Source organism: Dasypus novemcinctus, chromosome 4 (genome assembly GCF_030445035.2).
Source record: "Dasypus novemcinctus isolate mDasNov1 chromosome 4, mDasNov1.1.hap2, whole genome shotgun sequence".
NCBI classification, from domain to species: Eukaryota; Metazoa; Chordata; class Mammalia; order Cingulata; family Dasypodidae; genus Dasypus; species Dasypus novemcinctus.
Genome location: NC_080676.1, coordinates 153,230,416 through 153,255,164, shown reverse-complemented (window position 1 = coordinate 153,255,164; position 24,749 = coordinate 153,230,416). Strand labels below are relative to the sequence as shown.

The 24,749-nt window shown below is 42.5% G+C and overlaps 1 protein-coding gene across 1 annotated transcript; it reads left to right on the top strand.

The window, feature by feature from the left end:
* Positions 1–4,615: 4,615 nt before the first annotated feature.
* EPCIP (exosomal polycystin 1 interacting protein) lies at positions 4,616–23,878 on the top strand. Its single transcript, XM_004468619.4, has 2 exons — positions 4,616–4,844; positions 20,841–23,878. Exons 1-2 carry the CDS (start codon positions 4,634–4,636, stop codon positions 21,539–21,541), a joined length of 912 nt encoding a protein of 303 aa, XP_004468676.2. The 5' UTR covers positions 4,616–4,633; the 3' UTR covers positions 21,542–23,878.
* The last annotated feature ends 871 nt before the right edge of the window (positions 23,879–24,749 follow it).

The following is a 24,749-nucleotide window of genomic DNA, read 5'->3' as shown; positions in this document are numbered from 1 at the left end:
AGATGCAAATCCCTCTTACGAAAACGAAGATGCTGTAGTAGGAATGAGTATTTGAAGTTAGGCAAGAGAGGATCGAAAGGACCGGGAATGGTGGCAGGGGTTCATTTGAAATTAAGCATTTCCAGCTTTTAGCTCTTTGCATTTTCTCCGCCAGTGCCCTGCATCCTAAGAGGAGAAGCTGGAGAAGCCAAGTGTGGGGTAACCAAGGGGTAGACTAGTATGGAACATACAGCAAAGTTTATTGTGGGAGCCTTCAAGTGGTGGAAAGGGCTGCACTGAAGTAGCTGATCATGGAATCAAAAGTGGATACAACAGAAGAGGCAAAAGCCAGAGGCACTGAGGCATAGATTCCCGTTAGAGTGGGGAACAGCAAAGGCATGGAAGAAAGAAGGAAAAGATGACGGTGGCATCTTGAAGGTGGAACAGCACCATTTGCTGATGACAAGGTCCAGAGCACAGTCGATGCCACTAGGTCAAGACATGAATGTCTGTATTCTGCAGCAAGTTGAACAATATGGATGTTGAAGTGGCCAAAGAAAGAGTTGGGATGGAGAGAGAGAAGCCGAGATGGCTCTTGAAGTTGCCCAGGATGAAAAAAACAGGGAAGATAATAGCAAAGGAGGAAGGGTGTTGAAAACATTGGAATTTGAGATCTCTGTGTAAAAGAGTTTAGGGAACCAGTATGTTGATTAACAGTCAAAGCAGTTGCTAAAGTTTTTTAAAACAAAGCAAGATTTGCTTCAATGCCTCATTTAGACTTATACCAGATGTAATTTCTGCAGGGTAGGATGGAGAGGTGGAGACTTTCACTCCTACTTAATACACTGGGTATTTTGAATGTGCTATAAAGATTGCTTTTGTGATTAAAAAAAAGGAAAAGAAAAAAAAATTGGTCAAGGGCAAACCTAGAATTCAAGTCCAATTGACTCCCCAGTTGAAAAAAAACAAGCAGTTGAAAATATGGTTTTATAACTCCTCACAAAACTCATTTTTGTTAAATCAATTTAATCTGTGTGTCCCAGTTACACAAGAGCAAGTGGAGGGAAGCAGATGTGGCTTAAGCAGTTGGGCTCCCGTCTACCATATGGGAGGTCCAGGGTTCAATGCCAGGGGCCTCCTGGTGAGGGCAGGCTGGCCGGTGCAGCAAGCTGGCCCACACAGGGTGCCAGCCCATGTAGGAGCCACCCCGCCCAGGAGTGCCGGCCAACATGGAGAGCTGGTGCAGCAAGATGACACAATGAAAAGAGACACAGAGGAGAGATAATAAGAAACATAGCAGAACAGGGAGCTGAGGTGGTGCAAGAAAATGATCACCTCTCTCCTACTCCGGAGGGTCCCTGAATCGGTGCCCAGAGCCACCTGGAGAGGATACAAGCAGACACAGAGGAACACACAGTGAATGGACACAGAGAGCAGACAACGGAGGGAGGAGGGAGAAATAAATAAATAACTCTTAAAAAAAAAAGCAAGTGAATTAAATCCTTTTAAAAGATGGGGAGGCATAAAATCTGTGGTAAAAGTTTAACATGCCACACACAGAGATTAGTCATATTTCATTAGCAGTTGTTTGTTTGACCTTCAAGTTCCCAAGGAAGTCCCTAGCTCCATACTCCCTTGGTCTTCAGCCCAACTTCCCACTCAACAATGGGTCTTAAAAGGCATCAAGTTCATAAATAGCAAATGTGACAATAATTATAATAGTTACCATTATTGAATGCCTTCTTCGTACCCAGTTTATGCCAGATGGTTTACTAATTTATCTTAGCTGGTCCTTAAAATAACTGTGAGCAGGTCATATTACCTCCCTCTTGCAGGTCAGGTAATACCAAGCTGGTATATGGATTCAGTAATGCCCTCAGAGGACTAGGTTCATTCCAACTTCCTGCTTCTGCCCTCTTTAGTGATGGGTACTGTTCCTCCAGGCTTGGGTTTGTGTTCAAGCAAGAATAAGGAAGAAGCAGAAACAGCAGCACGAGCAAACTCACACGTACCTTTATTGGCCAGAACTACGTTACTGGTATGTCATCAGAGTTCTTGGTTCAGACAATAGAGTCCACTCTAGTTGGTTTCAACAGAAAGGGGCAGATAGTTCCTTGAGGAACAGGGAGGACATAGCCTCTAGGCTGAACTCTGGAGGTTATCACAGAATTGGGTCACCAATGGAGTTGCTGTCCCCTTCATAATCAGGAAGTTTCTGAATTACAAAGCCAGATTCTCCAAAGGAAAGCCAGTGCTACAGGTGTCAGCTCCAGAGTCAGGCCACATTTGGCACAACCAGGAAGCAACTGAATTAGAAAGTTGCCACCACAGTGGCTAGCTCCCAGACCATGCCGTTCTGCTGAGACTTCTGCTAGCAGAATGGATGCCCTGTATTCTCCCCTCTTTTCCCACCTAATTCAATTCCCTGATAAAGTCTCTTGGTCTTCTCTCCTTGTGACTCAGTTCCAAATCATGTATAAATGATTAATAAAACTTAAATCTTTTCTGAACCTTGGCTGCAAGGGAGTCTGGTAAGATGAGTATTTTAGCTTTCCATTCTCTATAGTAGAGGCAAGCAAGAGGGAAAGGCATTGGGATAGATGTTGAATATGCCAAATGATAGTATTAGCTGTTATTGCTCTGGAAATTTGGGACAGTTGGCATATGGTTGGCTGACTGGCCCCTCTCTCATCCTCAAGTGTACTGTCCACATATATTATCTCATTTAATCCTCACCCCAACCTTTCAACTAAGAATTACTAATCCCACTTTATAGATAAGAAAACTGAGGCTCATCAAGTTCAGATAACTTACTGGAAGGAAACAGAGTCAAGATTTGAAACAAGGTCCACTATTTTCATATTGTAAAATTTATGGGTTTGCTTTGCTGAAATGAAGCACCAGCAATACTGGGTTCTCCTCCATTCTCAATTCCCTTGCTCCTAACTATGATTCACTGACTTTCAAAATAACTGAATAGGCCTGGTAGTCTTCCATTTCCAAATCTCCAATCCAGCAATTTCCTGCAATGTTTCTGAGTTGCTTGAATCCCTGGACCACCTGAGAAGTGATATGGCATGTGTTTCAGGATTGCCTGCCTGGGGTGAGCCTGTGTGCATCAGCTTACATGCTCCATTGGTCAAAGAGTCATTCCATGAGGCATTATTTTCCTTTTCTCCTCTGTCTGACTACACAAACCCTAGCCATCTGTGGCAGTTTGAAGATGGGTGGACCCCAGAAGAGCATATCATTAGATCTAATCCATTCCTGTGCCTGTGAACCTATTGTAGATGGGACCTTTTGTTTAAATCACTTAGTAGGACATAGCCCAGGGTGGGTCTTAATCCTTTTACTGTCATCTTTCATGAACAGAGGACTAAAAGCCTCAGACACAAAAAAAAGCAGCAGAAACTGAGAAACCACAAGAGGTTGAGAGGTCCTGGAGTCTGGTGGCTGGACCTGGCAGAGCACAGAGGCATGGAAAGAGGCCCCAAGAGGCTGAAAGAAACTAGGCCCAGAGGAGTAGGAGAGATGAGTCCTATGCCTGGTCACCCACAACTGAGTTTGGAAAGAAAGCAACTTTAGATGACACCGCCATGTGCCTGATCACCCACAGCTGCAACTTGGTGAGACAGTATCTCCGATGATGCCTTGATTTGGACACTTTCTCAGCCTCAGAACTGTAAGCTTTTAACCTAATAAATTCTCATTATAAAAGTCACCCTATTTCTGGTATATTGCTCCCAGCAGCTTTTAGCAAACTCAAACACCATCCTTCAAGGCCCAAATTAAATGGGACATCTCCATGAAGACATCTCCAATTTCCCTGCCAAAACATAATCCTACCTTCTCTGAAACTCACTCGTATTTTCTATGTACCTACCTTCAAACATTTCCCACAATCAATTTATATCATTACTTACCCCTTTGATATAATTTCCTTGAAGGCAAGAACCATGAAATTTATTTCTGGGTCCCTTAAAGCTACTGCCACAGAACATGCATATGCTAAGGGTTCACTAGGTGAATATTAAATGAATGGATAAATTTCCCCAGTGAGGTGCTCCCTTCTTTAAAATATTGGATAATCTCCATCCAGTTAATTGCAAATAACTGCTCTGGCCTCTGTGTTTTTAATTAGTGAGACTTTCCTCAGTTACCATCACTCATCTGATCACTCCCATTTTAAGTGAGTCTTCATCAGTTAATTTTATACAGCATATTTTTTCCATAATCGTTTTGTGGCTGCCAACATTTTTAAGTGAACTAAAAAAGAAAAAAGAAAAAAGAAAGAAAGAGAGAGAGAAAGAAAGAAAGAAATGGAGGACCTCATATTTGAAACAGAAATGAATTCATTTTCACTTTTGAACCACGGTAGGACAAATTTTATCCTAGTGCAGGCACTTACTGTAAGTGACAATTCACGGGGCCAAAAGTGGAACAAATCATGAAAGGAAAAGTATCAAGGGGTCTCTATGCCCCCAACTTAATCCATTCAATTCCTGTGAAAGTAGAATTGCTTCCACTAGGGTCAGTATTTCAGGGGCAGCCTGTGGCAGCAGCCTCCTTAATTCCTTCTGGAAACTTTCCAGTTTAGAACCCCAAAAGGGCGGCCAGGAGTCGCTAAAACAGGTTCTCTCCTGCTGCGTTGTTAATGAAACCGGTAGGCTGTCGCTTCCTCCTGGTTGCCATGGAAATGACCAGGGCTGCCGGCCCTCTGCAAACAGAAAAGAACAGCAAGTGCAAGACCAAGCATTCCACCCTGCCTTGCAGATTAAACCGGCTGGCAAGCGCGGGCGGAGGAGCAGTGGCCAGGCACAGGGCTGTGGAGAGGAGAGGCGAGCCTGGCGTTGGAACTCCAAGATGTAAGTAATTTTATCTTTGCTTCTTTTTTTGAAAAGCATATCCCGTTTTAACAGACAGTGTTTCATAGACTTCCCACCCCATAGCAGAAAAGTTCTGTGACGGTTTAAGAGCCCTCTCAGGGTCACCTTCCTCTTGTAATATTTGTATTTCCTGAACATACTGAACACATATGGGTGGTTTCCACCATGAAACTCTTTTTTAGGCTTCCAGGCATACGAATGGCTCTTTACAAAGATTCTGCCTTTAAAAGGAAACGTGTTCAGGGCAGGAAGCAAAGAATAAACGGTCTTCTCATTTAGTCCCTAAATAGCTAAACTCACTTAGGCTATTATAATATAAGGAATATTTCCATGGAATCTGGGCTTCTTGTTTCTATTTTTAAACATCTGGCAATATTTTCCTATTGGTCTTCAATGCTAAATAACAATTAATAAAAGGGATATGTATCATATCTCTTTTCCTTATTATGATCCTAAAAAAAAGAAAACTAGGAACTCTGGAAACATCAGATATCTTTAGTCTGTTATCATTTAATATACTATTACATTCACTGCCATTTAAGCACTAGGTTTTGTAGAGTTTACTACGTAGAAATTAAAGGAAAATAAGAAACTAAATTTAGATGCATATTAACATTTGGATAGATACTTCACTTTTTCAAAGTTGATCCTTTTATTCAAAAGTGGAAGAAAAAAAAAAAAAAACAACCCATGACAAATAATGTAGTAAAAGGCAAGATGATGGGTGTGTTTGAGTCAAAACCAGTAGTCCGTCACAGCCCAGTATATATTGTTTAGTAAACATGGTTTCAGACATGTATTTAGCAATAAGTGTGTTGGTGTGTATTGAAGAAAGGAAATGTTTCAAAAGCATTGTGCATGATATTTATAAAAACCTGTCCTTAAAATCTACCAAAAACATCACGTCATTTGTTGGTTTTTTTTTTTTTTTAATGAATGGAGTCATCCTTGAAAAGGCTATTACCTTTTTTTTTATTTTAAAGCCTGAATATTTTTCTGACAGAAACTGGGCATTTTCTGAAAATAACAGTTTCAATAAACTATTTATGGAAATGAGTGATTTTCAACAGCTGACTTGGATTTCCCAACTTTCTTTTCCACGCCAATATTTTTCATTGCTTAAAGCTGGTATGCCGGCAGTTTTTCAAGTTCAGTGTCTAGTAGCGCACATCTCTGTGTCTGTGGGAGGCAGTAAATCATTGGGCCGGTGGTGGGAAGGGCAGACCGACCATACTACTCTGGGATTGGGATCAACGGGCAGCTCCTGCTAGGCCATGGTTGGAATTCCAGTAATCTAATGGAGCATATATACTAGGTGATTCCAGAAAACACTTGAAGGGCTTACAAACATTGGTTAACTAACTGTCCCGAGCACCTGTGTCAGGAAGAAAAGCACAGCAGCTACATATTTTGGTTAAGACTTCACCAAAAATCTTGGTTAAGACTCTGAGATATTCTTTGGCCCACATTCCATCCCTGTGTTAACAGAAGCAGCACTCAGCTAATGTCATCCCCTATTCTGATTATGAATTTAAACTTCATTTTAAATCCAATTTATAAAAGATCCTTTTTGAAAAAGGACTTCTGAAATGTTTGTGTATAATAGTAATACACTCAATTCCTTTTGTTTCCTATTCCTTTAGCTTGAGGTTTGTATACATATTTTAGGTTAAAGGCCACAGAGTGGAGTATTAGAATGCAGGCCATGGGATGTCATTTTGAATAGGCACATGAATTTGGGGTGGGGAATAATGCTATGATTTCCACCATAACTCGTTGGTCAGTATTTGGCTGTGTTCAAATCTTACTTACTGGCTCTGTGACCTTAGACAAGTTATTTAACCCCTCTGTATCTTCACTTTCTGATATGAAAATGGGGCTATAATAGCTACCTTTAAGATTATTGCAAGGATTAAATGATATAAAACATGTAAAGTACTTAGAACAGTACCTTGCACAAAAGAATCACTCATTAAATGTTATTATTAATACATTAAATGTATACACAGTTCCTGATTTCACTGAGTTTTCAACATAGGTATATCTTTCCCATCTCTCATTTTAAAGTACATTGTTCCTTATCAATGACTGTTTTCTATATTTAGCTACTTTAGCCTTAAAAACATAAGGCAGAGGAGTAATAAAATGTTGATGTAGTAAAATGTTGATAAAATGATATCTCTCTACCTAGGAGTCTGAACTTTCTTGGGAAGCAAGAATTATATATGTCACATGTGGTGTTTGAGACGCATCTTCACATAAGATGGCTGATACATGAGTATGAAGAGGCTGGCAGCTAGAAACACAACTTGGTTAATCATCAGCATATAGGTGGTATTTAAGTCCATGGGAGAGTTTGCAATCACTGAGGGAGTAGGTATGCATGAAGGGGAACTCTGGGGCATGCCACCACAACAGGTAAGGAGAAGAGACACCAGCCAAGAAACTGAGAAAGTCGCCTTTGAGGTAGCAAGGAAAACAGGAGAATGTGGTGTCCTGGGAGAAAAGGAGGAGGAAGTGGGCAGCCATGTCAAATGCGGTTGAAAGTGAAACAAGACTGGAAAGTTAACTATTCGATTTGGAATGTTGGGGGCTGAGAGTCACTAGGAACCCGATGAGAATGGTTTGAGTGCAGTGGTGGCAACAAAAAGCTGATGAGCATGACTTAACAATTGAGGACAAACAATTAAGGGTCTAGGTTCTCTGTATGATTAGTGATTTGTTTATAAAAGCTTGTTTTTCATTTCTTTTATGGTAGGCTGATGTGGCCCAATAGGAAAATAGGTTTACACTCATAGATAGATAGATAGATAGATAGATAGATAGATAGATAGATAGATAGATACCTGAAAGAATTGAAAACAGGGACTCAGACAACTACTTGCATATCAATGTTCATAGTAGCATTATTCACAATAGCCAAATGTTGGAAACAATCCAAGTGCTCATGATGAATGGATTAAACAAAAGGTGGTATATACATGCAATGGAACATTATTCAGCCATAAAAAGGAATGAACTTCTGATATATGCTACAATATGGATGAACCTAGAAAACATACTAAGTGTAACCACCCAGACTCAACATAATGGATATTATATGATACTACTTATATGAAATATCTAAAGAGGCAATATTTAAATATATCTAAAGAACTTAGATTAGAGCTTTCCAAATGGAGAGTTATTGCTTAATAGGTACAGAGTTCCTGTTTGGGATGATGAAAAAGTTTTGGTAATGGATAGTGGTGATAGTAGCACAATGCTGTAAATAAAATTAATGCCACTGAATGGTACACTTAAAAATGATAAAGTGGCTAATTTTATATTATATATATGTATATATATTTTTAATTAAAGAAAGAATGTCAGGAAAAAAGAAGAAAGAAAAACAGAATTGAGGCAGATTAGAACCATCACCTAGCCTCCAAGCCTGGTAAAGTTTCATAACATTGGTGATATTTGAAGACAGTTTGAGAAACAAAGGTGATGTCTTGGCAGATGAGAAACAGAAGGCATTCCCAGAAGCAGGAAGTGTGGCACCATAAGCAGCATGAGGGAAAAATGGAGTCTGGATTGGAGAACTAGAAAATACGACGGAAACCTCTCAGGACTTTGTTCCCACAGTATTCCCTGACATCTCTCTCTTCCCAGTTTTGGTCCATTTCCCCTAAAAGAATTCCTTCTGATTTGCATTTCTGATATGCTTGGTCTCCAAGCATATTCTGGCTTAAGGAAGCCAGAATCTTCTCTGTGGGTAGGTGGTCTGAAGAATTCATTTGGAATCTTGCTTAGATGCCATTTCATGGGCACTAGATTGAAGCCAAATTATGATGCCCAGTTTATCTACTGGAGCTCTGCTGTTGCAACAAAAATAACCTTCAAGAAGTCATCAATGAGACTGGGAGGAGTTCTTTTTTTAAAAAAAAAATAAACTTCTAATTTTAAAATAGTTTTAGATTTACAGAAAATTTGCAAAGATAGAACAGAGGGTTCCCATGTACCCCACTCCCAGTTTCCCCTACTATTAATACCTTACATTAGTATGCCACATTTTTCACAACAAATGAACCAATATTGATACCTTACTATTAACTAAAGTCTGTATTCTACTTAAATTTCACCTCCTCTTTTTTTAGTGTTTCACATTCTTTATATTTGTCATTTCCAAGAGGCATTTGAAAACCCTTTAAAATTTTCAAGAAAGCAACAAGGCTTAAATGGCCTTTGCCTCCAATATTTGGAACCAAAACCACCAAAGGAAAATTTAATTCTTACTCTTCTAAAATCTAATAGTTGAAACTTTTGCTTGAATGCAGATGAAAGGAAAAGCTTAAGGCTTGCATCTTGAGGAAATAGTTCAAAGAACTTTATGGGAATGTAATAATGTACAAAAGTAAATGGAAGATCTGAATCCCCTTTTATTGTTCTGGAAGCAGGTAATTAAAATATTAAAAGTCTGCCAAAATTTTTTTTTGTTGTTGTTTCTCCTCTCCTAGCAAAGGGATTAGTGTCTGATTCATTCTCCTTAGCAACCTCACACTCACATAATGATTGACTCAGTAACTTGAGTAAAGCTCTCCCTGAGTTAGTTTTACAAGCCTGGACTCCTGAAGGTTAGGTGATAGGGAAGTTTTGCAGCAGGATCTATTATAATTCCTCAACAGAGAGCAGTTAAGGCAATGGCTTTGTGATGCTTGCAAGTGTCTGTGAAACCAATACATACTAACTCTGCTCCTGTTTCCCTGAGGCTCTGAGAGGGTGCATGGAGTGAGATGCAAGGGCAGTGATGAGGGCCCTGACTTGGGGTGCATGGTCACCAGTCAAGGTGAGTTTTCACCCTGTGTCCCCATCCTTGGAACAGGAAAGTTCCAAGGTAACCATGAACCTAAACTGGGCACACTGGTGAAGTGACAGGAGGTTGGAGAGACCTCATGGGACTGCTGCCAGATGTCATCCATGCACAGGGTTTTCCAGGATGACTCACAGTTAAGGCATTGGACAGTAGAATCCAATGTCCACCCCCTTACCCAAACTCTAAATCTCATTATGGTTCTCTGTCATGGCCATAAGATGAAATTCCTGCCAAAGAAGAAGATGGTGATTGCTTGCTGATTTGATAACATGATGCACTTCACAATTCTGGGAAGTAAAAGGCAAAAGAGGTAGCCAAGGATAAATAAGATACATGTTTGACTTAGCTAATGTAAGGATTCCTTTGGATAATAAAAATATTTCTGAAGTGCCTCTATATTGTCAGGTTCTTTGCTAGGGATTTGGGTCAAAAAGAAGACCAGGGTCCTGTCACATCAGAAATCTGACTTATACCACATTGCCAACAGCAAGAAATCCAGCACCAGTAAATAAACTAGTGGGTGAAATCAACACCCAGTTGAACACAATGCTCTCAAGCACAACACATCTGCTTTTCAGGTTGTTCTTCATCATCTTCATCTAGAAGCTCCTGAGCACTTTATTCCATTTCTATGATTAAATAAATTAAATCTCAAATCTGTTATCCAACTGAAACCTGAACAGATTCCTACTTCATCAGCCAGTGGGTACAAATGAAGTTCTTTTAACACTAACAGCTTGTATTTTGTTGGCTTATGCTCCCTTCTACCCGATACACGTCCTTGGTTCCTCTCCACTGTTATCTCTACTCAATAGAGAATCCTCTGGTTATTTCCTGGAGTCCATTGGACATCTCATGTGTGTTCCCAAATGGTCCTTTCATGTGTTTTTGTCCCTGACTTTATTGGATGCTGACTGTTCCTTTTCTCTCTTAATTCACTGTCCAGAGTGAAGTCTCCAGGTGCTTTTGTGTCACTTGGGTAGGGGCTGCTTGTGTCCCACATCTCAGAGCTCTTCTAGAAAGCAGTGTGCTCAGCCTCTGCCTGCAGCCCCAGTGGATTCAGCTTAAGGCATAAGGCTAGGTGGGAAGGAACCAAGTGCCAGTGTGCCATCCCTCCATTCATCCCTGCCCCAGGCCCTCATCTATCATCTTCACCCTTCCTTTTTCTTTCTCAATAATTCTGTGTATGCAAATAACCACCTGGATGCTGTCATCTCAACATCTGAGACGTGTCAAAATGCATCTGTGAAGGTTTGGTTGAGCCCAGTGTGGTGTGACTATTCCATGACAGCTTAGAGCTTGGTAATTCAGAGGAATCGTAAAGCAGCTTAGGGCAGAGTTGCCCCTGAGAGCTTTTGATCCAGTCTAGATATGGTAACAAGACACCTGAGACAATTAGTGAGTACCACATGGCCATCAATGAAGAGGAGCTCATTTGTTTGGTCCTAAAGGGTGGCTTGATGGAGGAGGTTGTTTCCTCATAATCTCTCCATTAGTTTCCTCTTGCTGTAGTAATGAAGTTCTGCAAATTTCATGGCTTAAAATATCACAAATCTATCCTTTTATGGTTCCAGAGGGCAAAAGTCCAAAATCAGTCTGACTGGGCTGAAGTTGAGGAGAGAGCAGGGCTGGACTCCACAGGAGAATCCCTCCTTTGCCTCTTCAGCTTCTAGAGGCTGCTGGCAGCCCTTGGCTTGTGGCTGCCTCATTCCAATCTCTGCTTCATTGTCACATTGTCTTCTTCTCTGTCTCCTCTGGTGGCCCTCATAGGAACCTTGTTATTACATCAGTCCCACCCAGATAATCCAGGATAATCTCCCCATCTCAAGATCCTTAACTTGATCACATCTGCAAAATCCTTTTTACCATACAATAGTATCATTCACAGGTTTCGGGGATTAAGGCTATGGGTGTCCTCAGGGGGACATTATCCAGCCCATCACAGTCTTCATTAGGCACAGTGGGAGACCAAATATAAAGTGTTTTGATCATATCCTATACTCTGACTGTTCCTTTAAACATTTAAGCATGATAAATTTGTAAGTGAAAAATGGACAACTTCCATTTATTGGTTTTGCTAAGGATCTTCCTTTCCCCAGAATTGACAGTTGGCCAACAGTAAATCTAATTTATTTGTTATAGGAAAAATGATCAAAGAGACCTCTTTGCTTTATGCTGAGCCTGTTCTCTATTCAAATTTTCAATGCGAGTAGTGCATTAAATGAACCAGTTCTGTCAGAATTGAGGGCGGGGGGTTGCTTTGGAGGTGCCTTGACAGAGCATGCTAATATATTCCTCTTATCAGTATAATTCTGAAATTACAAAATATCAGAGTTTTTGAATAGTAACATACTATGTACATTATAATGTGCTTAGGCATAGTAGTAATAGCATTTATGAATAATAATAATAGCACACCCACATGCATCTTTTTTTACTCTTATTATAAACTCGTGTGCCTGATATAACCATAATGAGAAAAATGAGATTAAGAATGGCTCTGCAGGAAGCGGATGTGGCTCAAGCAATTGAGCTCTCACCTACCAGATAGAAGGTTCCAGGTTCAGTTCCCAATGCCTCCTGTGAAGACGAGCAAGACAGTGAGCCGGTATGACAGGTAGGTGCTATGAGCTGATGCAACATGATAATGCAACAAGGAGACACAAAAAGGAAAGACAATGAGAGATACAACAAAGCAATGAGCTGAGGTGGCTCAAGTGATTGAATGGCTCTCTCCCACATGGAAGGTCCCAGGTTCATTTCCCGGTGCCTCCTAAAGAGAGCAGCAGACACAGAGAGCACATAGCAAATGGATACAGACAGCAGACAGCAAGTGCAAACAAATGAGGTAAATGAATGAAAATTTAAAAAAATAATAAAAAGAATGGCTCCGTTCCTGGCCTGACAATGTACAGTGAGTTGAACATAATAATAAAATATTGTTAATCGTGTCCTCTTACAACCAGAATTGCATGCTTGAAGCTAATTTTGCCTAAATTCCAATGTACAGAGATACGAACTTTTACGTCTTCTTCTAGATGAGGAAATGATTTAGACAATAGCAAATTGTTTAGCATCTACTCTATGTAAATAAGATGTGATACTTGTCACAATCAGAGTCACGGTGAACTCAGTTTCCTGCCTCTCGTGTTGAGCTGCCATAGAAGGGAAGGGATATTCATCAACAGACACTGCACAGATGACTTCAGCATTGGACTTCTGCAAGGTTTTGTGAACCTTCAGGGGCTTGTTCCGGGGCTGGGCCTGTGCTGTCATGGAATGTGAAGAAGAAAGAAGAGACAACACTCGTCACAGTAAGAAAGTATGGGGGGCAGACCCAAATTAACTTAACTTCCAACTTTATAAACTTTGAAATATTAAACAAGGATATCATTTTCCTTCTAAATATCATCTTATGTAGTGTTTATCTCCACCCTACCTCCCGCAGTGCAATCATGGAACAGAGCCAAAAAAAAGAAAAACACGAGAATTCCTTTTCTCAAATACTTTTGAAGGCCCTACACCTACGGCCTTCATAGAGCAGCCCCACGGGCACCTTGTCCACAGGATAGCTAAGAATGGGTCTTCAGCAGGACACCTGGAAGGAACGGCTGAGGGGATGGCCAAGGAGTGAAGATGAAGGCCCAGCAAGGGGCCGCTGCGGATGGGACACACACGTTCCGACTTCACACGCCTGCCCACGACGGGTCCTCAGGAACCAGTCTCGCGAAACCGCCTCACTGAGAAAATGAACTGTGCTTTTCTCATGACTGGCAGAGTGGCTGCCTCCAGGATTGGAGGTCCCAGGTGGGAATGAGACAAGGAAGGATTTTCCAGACCATGAGTCTCATTGGCTTGGACCCGTAAGGGTCTCTTCCTCCTTCATGGCCCAGTCTAACGCCATTAAGGAGCGAGGCGTGGGCTCTGCTCCAGTCAGTCAGCGACTCAGGCGGCCATTTGGGCTCTTCTCTTCCGCTTCCTGCACCGTTTGCCTCAGAGGGCTTCAGGCTCACAGCAGGGCAGGAGGCTCAGCTTCACCCACCTCCTAAGCCCTATTACCTTGGTCCTCTCTACCCACTCGAGGATTCTAGATAGTGGAACAGATTTCTCCTGAGAGCCTGGGACTGGCAGGAGTGAGGGTCTTAATTTGCCAGACGGTTATGACAAATATCACGTGGCGGGTTGGCTTACACAGCAGGAATGTGTCATCTCGCCAGATCAAGGTGTCGGTAAAGCCGAGCTTGCCTGGAGTCTGTAGCATCCTGGCGCTGGCCTGCCCCAGTCCTTGGGGTTGCTTGCTTGTATCTCTACCTCCTGTCACGTGGTAATTTCCGAGAAGGTGTCCAAAATTCCTCTGCTTATAAAGAATTCCAAAGAATTACATGGATTAAGGCCCACCTGATTCCTTTGGGCCACACCTTCACTAAAAACAATGTCTCAGAAAGGCCCTCTTTACCCAGGAGTTCACACCCACAGGACCATGGATGAAGGCTAATAACATACCTTCCAGGAGGATGGGGGAGGGGGGACATAATTCAGTCTACCACAGTCAGCAAATAGAAAGGTAACATTTCAAAGAAAATGCAAAAGAAAACAGTTCTCTTCCTACCTCTAGCCTCTTCCCCTCCAGGGTAATCTCGACCTGGCAGCCTAAGTCACCTCCCATAATGGGAATCTAATCAGGGCTCCTTTTGGTTATAAACTGCTGCCTGGTCTTTGCCTCCTTCAGGAGGGCCTTCAAAGGGGGTGCTTACCTCATACGGGGTTCACAAGCCAAGCCAGCAGGGCAGGAGCTGAAAATATTTATGCTTTCACTTTTCCTTTTCATCACACATTTAAAATAATTGAATTGCTATTGTTTACCATGTAGATAATATATCAGTATGGTCATTCATAAATAAAAAAATGTATCTATTGGGCGGTGTGTTTTAACGTTTTCTTTATCAAGGGAGTGAAGTTCAGAAGAGTCTGGGGCCCAGCTCGCTGCCAACATAAAACCCCTTAGCCCGGCCGGTGAGTCACGTCTAACCCTGTTCTACCCACAGTCCCAGCCCCGTGGGCCCTGGGACATCTTACACTTTAAACACATTCAAAGTTCTCTAAACACTCCCAAAATCTCAAAGATTTTGCTCAAGCGATCCTTCTAGCTGAAGTGTCTTACATCCCTTCTCTGCCCAGCCCAAATAGCACCCCCTTTGGGAATCCTTCCCACTCCTTCCTGCCCCAAACATGGTCTGCATCTTTAATAACACCCACCAATCAGAGGGCCTCATATTTAGCTACATAATTCTTTGTTCCCAGATGACATTCTAAGTTCCTTGGTCAAATTTCAATTTCTTTGAGGACAGGGATTTCCCACTACCTAGACACCAAATAAGTGTTCTCTAAATGTGTATTTGTCATCCTTTGTGGAAAAAGAAGACGTAAAAATCATAAATAGTAGACAGTATTAATACCTGCTGTGTAAGTCAGGGTAAGCTAACTGCTAGAAGGAACCTCAAGATGGTCAAGCGCTAATCCTCCCTAATAGCACAGTCTAATTCCCTGAAGGAGGAAGGTGTGCGCTCTGCTCCACACAGTCATTCAGTGACTCAAGTTTCCATCTACAGTTCCGTCATCTCCCAGGCCCTACAGTCCTCTATGGCATCTTCCATCCATATTCCATTGGCCAGAACTCAGTCCCCTGGGTGAGAGAAACTTGGAAATGAAGGCCAGCAGTGTCCCAAGGGAGGAGAGAACATGGGAATCCGTGGGCACCAGAAATCTCTGGCATGCCTAGGTTGTAAGACACATAAGTGACTTTATACAACCATAACACAAGCTCAGGAGGGTGCAAATCCAACTAAATTTTTCAGGCAAGAAAAACCCCTGGGCAAGATCATACATGCTGGAAAATGTGTATGATCATGAAATCTTTGAGTCTTTAAATCACCCAATGTGTTTAAAAATCAGAACTACTGTCCAATATCAGTTCAAATACTGTTTTTGTAAAAAAAAAAACAAAAACTCCTGATAGCAATTAATACCAGGCAAAAACTTCTGGATTGAGCAAATAAAGACATCAGTTCCTTCAAAACAAATTCCACACAGATTCCTTCTCAATCTAGGATTACACCCAACATTTAGATAATGTTTATACTTGGCTCTAAGAGGAATGTTTCAAACTGGACTAGTTCTGTTTATAAGAAGCTATTACCAGCAAGGAGATACTGTGTTGGTGGGAGGAGAACATGTGGACCATTTGCCCAAAACAGATTTGAAGTGTCATGAAGAATGATCTTCTGGACACTATAATCTTAACACAAAAGACAAAAAATATAATTGTGGGAAACTCAAGTTGACGGTCTCCAAATCCTTAAAGTGATTTAAGATGTTAATTTAGAAAGGAGTTTTAATTTGAAATTAGAAGTGATTTTATTTCACAAGTGGAAAGGCACTTAGGAAAGACTCTTTCAAGTGCCAAAATCAGGGAAGTGAGAGGGCCAGAAACCGATGAGATGCTCCAACAATCAGCCACCAATGTGGATCTGAGTGATGACACTGGGGTTAAAGGCAGACATCTGGGCCTCCCAAGAAACACACTTTGGGGCTCAGCCAGGATTTCTCTCACAAATGCCATCCCCAAAGTGGTCCCCAAAGTGTGTCTGCAAAGTGCTTGAATATTCAGAATATTCTGAAAATGAGACATCTACTAGAAAGTAGATGAGGCAATTTGGAACCCCAGGGTTTATCCCACCAAGTGGCATATACCTGCATTCTTGGAGCATTATTTTATCAAAAGGGTGCCTAGCGTTTGCTGAGACTGAGAGGAGTAAGGTGGCCATGCTTGCCCCCTGAGTCCAGTGGACAGTCATTGTTTTGGCTCTCTAGCCTGCCTTTCTCTGGAAATGCTCCTCGATTTCCCTTTGTAGAGCCAGCCTTCTGCCCTATAGCCCATTGTTTCCAGTGTGATCCTATTCTTTGGCTCAGAGCTGGGCATGTGGCTCAGGGAGACCCATTCATTTTTAGCTGGTACTATTAAGAGGGAGTTTTTTTCCCTTGAGGTTGCTCAGCTAGTAGAAGATATATGTGGATCTACTGGTGACCAACTTGTCCTTAGAAGGGATGGGCTTGTGTGATAAGAAGCCAATACAGAGGAGAGCAGAGCTAAGAAATGGAGAGATTTCTGATCATTTCTTTTTGAGCATCTGGATCAAGCCATGCCTGAAATACTTCCTTGTTTTTTCCCAAAATATGAGCTTTTTTTTTTCCTCTCAAGCCAGTCTGAACTTGGTTTCTATAACTGGCAGTTAAAAGAGTCTTAGTGTACTGACATTTGACTAACAATGTTTTGTCATCTTCTCCAAAAAAACAGTTGTAGCTGTGTGCTATGTGCTTTGCAGAGTGCTGAAAACTGAGAATATAAAGCCCAAAGGAGCTCCCTTTGGGGGTTATACCCCAGTGGAAGAGACACTTGACCCAATAATCCCAGTACAATGTAACAATTATTATAATAACAATTAGTATGGGGTATTAAGTCTGTACCTCTCTTTCTTTGCCTGGAAGTAGAAGATGTCATGATAAAGCTTCCAGGAGGAGGTTATATCAAATTACGGGAATATTTTCTGAGCGGGGGGGGGGGGGGGGGGGGGGAGGAAAATTGCCTATGTAATTAGCATAGGGTGACAAGAATCTGAAAAACCCCCAAGCAGGAGATTGATGGACTATTGAGGAGGGCAGCAGTCAGAGTAGGGACTTGCAGGGAGTGTGGGGCTGGCACTCTCCAACTCTCCCTGGGCTGACTGATCCTTTTTTCAGTATGCTAGTTTTTTGGGTGCTCCAGCATTCAGACTTGCATCCTAACAAGGAGTAGGGACAATATGCCTATGCTGCTTTTGCCATGGTGGGCAGCCACAGATGAAGAAATTCACAGTGAAACCAGGGTGTTCTCTTGTAATCCACATTCAAAAAACCTAAAGAAAGGAATTCATGGTAAAATTGAAGTCGAAAACCATCCACCTGGCATCTTTGCAATACCCCCAGGGTTCTCCAGAGAAATAGAATCTAAAGGATATATATAGACTTATTTTAGGAATTGGCTCACATGATGGTTGGGAGTGGCAAGTCCGAATTCCGTAGGGCAGGTTGCGAGTGGGAAACTTGAAGAAGGTGATGTTGAACTTCCCAGGAGAAGCTGCAAGCTGGGAGCTCCAACGAAGGTGATGATGAGTTCCCCTAGAGAAGCTGGCTTTTTAAATTAGAGACAAATTCTTTCTGACTGCAGAAACCCTCAGTTCTCCCTTTAAGGCCTCTAATTGGTTGGATGAGGAGACCCCTCTCCTTTCTGAAGGCAATCCTGTTTGTTGATTGTAAATGCAATCACCTATAGATACAACTGACTGCTAATTTAAATCCCTGAAATACCAGGGCTTGCTTGACCAAACAATTGGACACCATAACCTAGCCAAGTGGACACATGAAATGAACCATCGCACCCATAAACTGGTTTCTAGGAATATTTGTCCCACATTGTACCACTGTCGATAGGCTTCCTGCATCTAGTCTTTGGGTCTCCCTGTTGCCTGGGAGGCAAGGACGATGTGAGGTCAAGCCAGGCCTTGGCTTTTGGAAAGCTGCTCACAAATCCCTTTGGGGACATCCAGTCCCACAGGTTCCAGGATGTCAATATCCTTTCCCTGCTTACTCCTTTTCCTCTTCGTGCATGCGTCTGAAAGAATGAAGTAGACAGACACTGTTATCACAGTGTTCCAACCCTCTTCTTCCCTTTAAGGCAAGGGACACAGCAGGCCAGTGGAACTGACGGCAACATCCCTAGTTCTAGGGTAACAGGGTCACTGGGACATGACGTCCCAGAAACCTCCCATGGAATCTGGGACAGCTGATCATCTAAAATTATCTCATAATTAATAAGTCATTCCCTCTTTCCTAGTAAGGGGAGTCATCACCACACATATTCTAACCCTATTTAAAACTGTTCAGTCTCTTGTCCAGGGAGAACTCGGGCTCCACCAGTTTCTCAAAGCCCTTTCTTTGATGACGAAATGTACCTATGAGTAAAGTCCTTTAAGGAAATCTTATGTCAACTTCAAAATAAGCACAGAACACTATGACCCACTCTCTGCAGTCCCCCCAATGGCTTTTCATCTCTCCCTCCCTCCCCTTCTCTTGCTGTCTCTCTGTCACATTCTTATAATCTTTTGTGCGTTCAGTGTAGCCCTTAAGTTTTTTCTTCCTTCTTTGATGATAAACCACTGAAGGGCAAGGTCTGTGCCTTATTCATCTTTGTTTCCTCCCCTGGGCCCAGGAAAGGGCCCCGCCTGCCTCCTGCCTGCTGCCCGCTGCCTCCTGCCCACTGCCCGCTGCCTCCTGCCCACTGCCCGCTGCCTGCTGCCTCCTGTCCGCTGCCCGCTACCTGCTGCCTCCTGCTCCCTGGTCCTCCCCACTGCTACAGCCTCCTGGTCCTCACACGCAGGCCCAGCCTGGGGCTCTGGCACCACAGGCACTTGGAAGAGAACCAAGTCCGTTAAAATAAAAGTCCAAGGGGGCTGGGACCCGCGTTGTCTTGCTCCATGCTATATCTCCAGGGTCTGCCCCCTGGTAAACTCTCAACCAGCATTTGCTGAATGAATGAATGAAGTGACAACTGCCAGGACCCAGCATCTTGCTTCCTGCTCAAGTTTACTTGGCTATGCTTATTTTCATTTTCCTGGTGCTCCGGCCACCCCCAGTGGACTTCTGCTGCCTGTTCGTCTATTTCTCATCACCTTGATTTGCCATCTTGTGGCCTCAGCTTGCCCCCTAGGGTTTGTTGTGTCTGCGTGGTCTCTTTCCAGCTGTCACAATGCTCTTGGGCACATGTTTAATCCCCCAGACTGACCCGCCCATCTATTCCTCCTTGGCCCCTTTTCGGGTGGCCCTGTCTAAAGCTCTGGGTCCTCCTAATCATAGGTCTCATTCCAAATGTCTTTCTGTACCCAGGAGCAAAAATAAATGAACTTAATTGTCTTGTTTGGTCTCATACCTTAGGCTTCAATCATCAGGTAATTCACGGGAAATTTATTTTCACAAAACTGAAATCTGGCAGCCTATGCCATAATGCTTATTTCATTCCCATCACACCAAGAGAAGACTGCACATATGTCATATGCCAGGCCCGGCACGATATGCTCTACGTGTCCATTCGCTGTGTTCTTCTGTGTCCACTTATATTCTTGTCAGTGGCACCGGGAATCTGTGTCTCTTTTTGTTGCATTATCTTGCCGTGTCAGTTCTCTGTGGGCAGGCTGCATTTTTTTTGCGCTGGGTGGCTCTCCTTATGGGGTGCACTCTTTATGCATGGGGCTCCCCTATGTGGGGGACACCCCTGCATGGCATGATGGCACTCCTTGCGCACATCAGCACTGCGCATGGGCCAGCTCATCACACAGGTCAGGAGGCCCTGGGTTTGAACCCTGGACCCTACATATGGTAGGCGGATGCTCTATTAGTTGAGCCAAATCTGCTTCCCCTCATTGCCTATTAATACACAATTACAATTGACTCCAGTAATTTACATTTCTAGAAGGCCAGGAAAAGGATGGATAGACCTTTAAGCAGATAAATATGATAGGGAGGGCACATTTGCCCAGTTAGAAATGAAAGTTTTCCATTAACCAAATGTTTCTGTGGTATTCATGCTATGTTGTTTCACAGGTAGTGCTTGGGTAGCTGAATCCAATGGGAAACTGTCTCCTGAATTCCAGGAAGTCAGGTGTTGAGGAAGAAGAGGGAACGTGGATGTTTAGGGGGCTTACGGGCACTATATCCCAGTAACTAATGTTTGGAGAATGTGCTTGCTCCAGTAGCTCCTCCTTGGTATCTATCTGCTCTTGCTCTCTTTCTGGCATGTTGTCTCACTGCCCACAGACTTCACTTGGAGATTTAGGCCTCAGACTGCAGAGTCCAGGGGTTCACTGCTGATCCTCGTGAGGTTCTGGGTAAAGAGAAGTCCTTGGGCTTGCTCCCTTAGCAGAATTGCAAGAGAGAACAGTTTAGAACTGATTCTTTAGGGGGCTCCTTTTCTGTAATTTGTGCATTTCCAACAAGAGGCTGTGGTAACAGAGCTGCATATTTTCTGTCAGGTGAGCCCCACGGGGGACACACCAACACGCTGGCCAGCGCTGGGACAAGAATGGCACCACCTTCCAGGCACTGCCTCCTTCTGATCAGCACGCTGGGCGTCTTTGCCTTTGACAGCTTCACTCAAGGTCAGAAGAACGGTACCCTAATTTTCACCACGGAAAACACCATTCGGAACTGCAGCTGCTCTACAGACATCCAGGACTGTGACTACAGTTTGGCCAACCTGATGTGCAGCTGCAAAACTGTCCTGCCCTTTGCAACCATGCGAACCGGCTACAGTGGCCGTCTGACCATCTGGTTCACAGACGCATCTGCGCTGGGCCTCCTACTGAACTTCACGCTGATCCAGGACCTGAAGCTTTCGCTGTGCGGTACGAACACTCTCCCCGCTGAATATCTGGCTATTTGGGGTCTGAAGAGGCTTCGCATCAACACTGAAGCCAAGCTTTCGTTTCCAGAGCAGAGCTTACTCATCCACGGTGGGGACACAGAATCTGAGGAGAAGCCCGTGTCATTACACGAAGGCTGGCAAACTTATATCTCATTCTTAGATATGGCCCTTTTCAACAGGGAATCGTCCTTAAAATCATACAGTATTGAAAATGTGGCCAGCATCGCCAATAACTTCCCCTACTTTTCTTACTTTAAAACCTTCCCAATTCCAAGCAACGAAAGCTATGTTGTCACATTCATTTACTAACATTGCAACTGTGCCCAACCACTGGGAGCTTTGGAAAACTATGGATAATTTAAACAAAGAATCTGGGAACAAGGTCATGAGATAGGCCTCTCCTTCCTCCACCGTGCCAGCCCCCTCCCTAGTCACAAGAGTTCCAGCCCTCTCGACTCCACTTTGTGTCCAACATGAAAAATATAAAATACAATAAACCAAAAATCCTACTCAATTGAGTCGAGAAACATGTATTGGGTGCCAGCTACAGGCTAGGTCTTTGCAAGGGAGTCTTTGGAGGAAGGTTGGAGGGGAGGTGGAGAAAGCAGTGTGTCCCAGGAACTGCTTAGGGGAGTGCAGCCTCAGCCAGGGGCCTATTCTCCAAAGGTTTCTTCCGGAAAAAAAGGCTTTATCTTTTTCTGCTTCGTTTTGCTATATTGCCTGGAACTCTCCTATGAAGAGCATGACAGATTTCAAAGGCTCAGAGACTGTGATTTCCACAAAATGATTACGTACTCCCAGACTGCCACCTGCCAAATACCTTGCTAGAATAGATGCATCGAGGACAGGAGGTTTGAGAGTGTTTGTGTGTTGTGTGTACGTGGGGAGGCGGGGGGCGAGGTTTGAAACTTGGAGGTAGCAGAGGCATAGATAGGATAGACCTTAGGACCAAATGAAGGTGAGGGTTCTGAAGGGGATGCTCAGAAATGAAAATTGAAGAACACAAATACCTGCTTAGAGCCAAGCCTAAACGCAGGAAAAGTCTCTCTTGCAATGCATCTCTTTCCCCTCCTTCCCTTCCTTTGACTTCTATCTTCCTTCTGCTACCACTTCCCTATTTCTCCTCTCATTTCCTTTATCCCCTCCTCTTCCTTGTCCTCCAGCACCAGAAATCAGAACTTAGATAAATACTGTTAGAACTTGGTCTAACCGCATTATAGGCTAACCAGACTTTTATGGGTTATCCTGGGAATCTAATAGTCATTTATAGTCAATTCCTATGGGTGAAAATGCTCAAATTACTGATAATTAATAAAAGAACTTTTAAGGCTCAATCTGTTTGGAAGTTTAAAACTGCTCGTATCCTTCAGAAGACACGTTGTATGATATGGTTAACGGAAAATCATTTTGTGTGCCAATAAAAGGAACCAAAGCAACATAATTTTTTAAACTATTGACTCATCTTTGTACAAAGAAATTTTTCCTTCACAGAGAGACAACTTGCCATTAATGTGAAATATAAGTAATCCAAGACAATTTTGCCACAGAAGTCTAAACTTAAGATGCAATGAAGTTGAAGCATCATTGTGCTCTTATGAGACCATAATATTAAGAAAATGTTTTATTATGAAATAACAGGATGTCATAGAGTTGATGACTTTAGATCATATTTGCCACATTTTCTCTCCTACCCTCACCATAGGGTAATGGAAATAAAAAGCACTTTCTACATTTGCTTAATTGGTGGGGGATTTGGCCCTTAGGCTAATTAGCATGAGACTATAATATCAGTGTTTAAACTAGGTCAAAACTAAAAAGAGACTAGAGTATGAATTTAAATAGAAAAATGCAGTGACCTCATTACTGACACTGCACTTCAGAGGTAAGATTAAAAGTGATAGAAAAAGACAAAGAAATGAAAAGGTGGAGGAGAAAGAAAGGCAAGAAGGAAATAAAGGAAAAGATTAATAAATATATTTACTGTCATTTGGTTACTGAAAATGTAATAAATTGAATTTTAATGGATTTTTATTAATAAAGGCTAAATGGTGGGAACTATGTGTACTCTATAAATATCTTCCCTTTGGTAGCTTTTAATAGTTTTAAAGTGCTTCCACATTTGTTTCAAGTGATTCTTATGAGAAATAATCGTGGGTCAATGGTACTTACATCAATAGAAGAGGAAAGCTAAATTAGTCATAAGTCTAGGCTGAGGATGCCAAATTTGTTGACTGAAAATGCAGTTCAGGTTGTGCTGTTGTGGGAGAAAAAGGAGCAGAGAAAAATCACAACACAGATATGGGATAAATGGTGTGTGCTCAGCTACAGGGTTGGAAGGTAATAGGGAAAGGTGGGGATAGTGAGAAACTGAAAGTGCCTGTCTCACCTGAAGCGTCTGCTGCAGATCCGAGCCTCTGAGAGAACTAGGAATTCCAGGTTTTATGTAAAATCTTCCAATTTTAAATGTTGGCAAACCATTCAGCTTTTTTGTTCACTTGTTTGTTCATATTTAATACTTCCATGTGTTTATTATAAATTTTACTGATATAAAGGATATATAGCAACAATTTACAAATGCTAATAAGATATGTAAGAATCTTTATTGTAAACTGTATGTACCCACTAAATTCTCTAAGAATGTTCTAATTGACTTTTCTTACAAATGCTTGTATCCAAAGCCAGTCTAGGGCTGCTATCGATGAGCAAGTATAGTTCTGGCATGAATGTTGGTTGATAATTTCATTTATGTTTAAGGAGTTAGAGGAAAGTTACACAACAAAGACACATGTGGGAACTTCACTTGTTAGCCAGTGATGTAAGCAACTTCTTTGCTCAATCAGATAACAGATTTTAGAAACTGAAGGAATATTTCCTCAATTTGGGGGAGAATCACAATATAAGAACCATAGACATGATATACTTTTTAAAAAAAGATTTTAAAAAATTTATTTATCCCCCCTCCCCCAGATGGTTCTCTCCTCTCTCTACTCATCATTTGCTCACCTTCTGCAGGAGGCACCCGGAACCAAACCTGGGGTCTACCACATGGAGGGGAGTACCAGCAACCTGAGCCACATCTGCTCCCCATGGGCTGCGGTGTCAGCTGGCTTGTGACATCTGCTCGTTGAGGCGGGGAGGCATCTAGCCTGTTGCGGCAGGTGTGGTACCTGGCTCGTTGTGGTGGGTGAGGCATCTGCTCATCTTTAGGAGGCACCAGGCCTGAACCCGGGACCTCAACTGGTTGAGCCACATCCACTTTCCATGATACACTTTTTAGTCTGTGTTAACATTTTTCTCTATCACAAACAATAAGATGAGAAATCAAACACTGATTTGTAGTATTTGCTGATTTCAGAGGTGTAAATACTCCCATCCAACCAATTTAAAGGTACCAAGAGAAGTCACTGAACCTGGAATTGAGAAAAGATGCATAACAGAACACCATAATACAGCATGTCCAGTCTATATATACAATAGGCGCGAATAACCTCAAGAACATAAATAATAGCAAAATGTA

What these genes read in the sequence shown, in the direction of transcription:
- EPCIP (XM_004468619.4), top strand. Translation starts at nt 4,634, where the DNA reads ATGAAACCGGTAGGCTGTCGCTTCCTCCTGGTTGCCATGGAAATGACC. An exon ending in TGGCGTTGGAACTCCAAGAT is followed by an intron (nt 4,845 to 20,840) that starts GTAAGTAATTTT and finishes ATTTTCTGTCAG; the next exon opens with GTGAGCCCCACGGGGGACAC.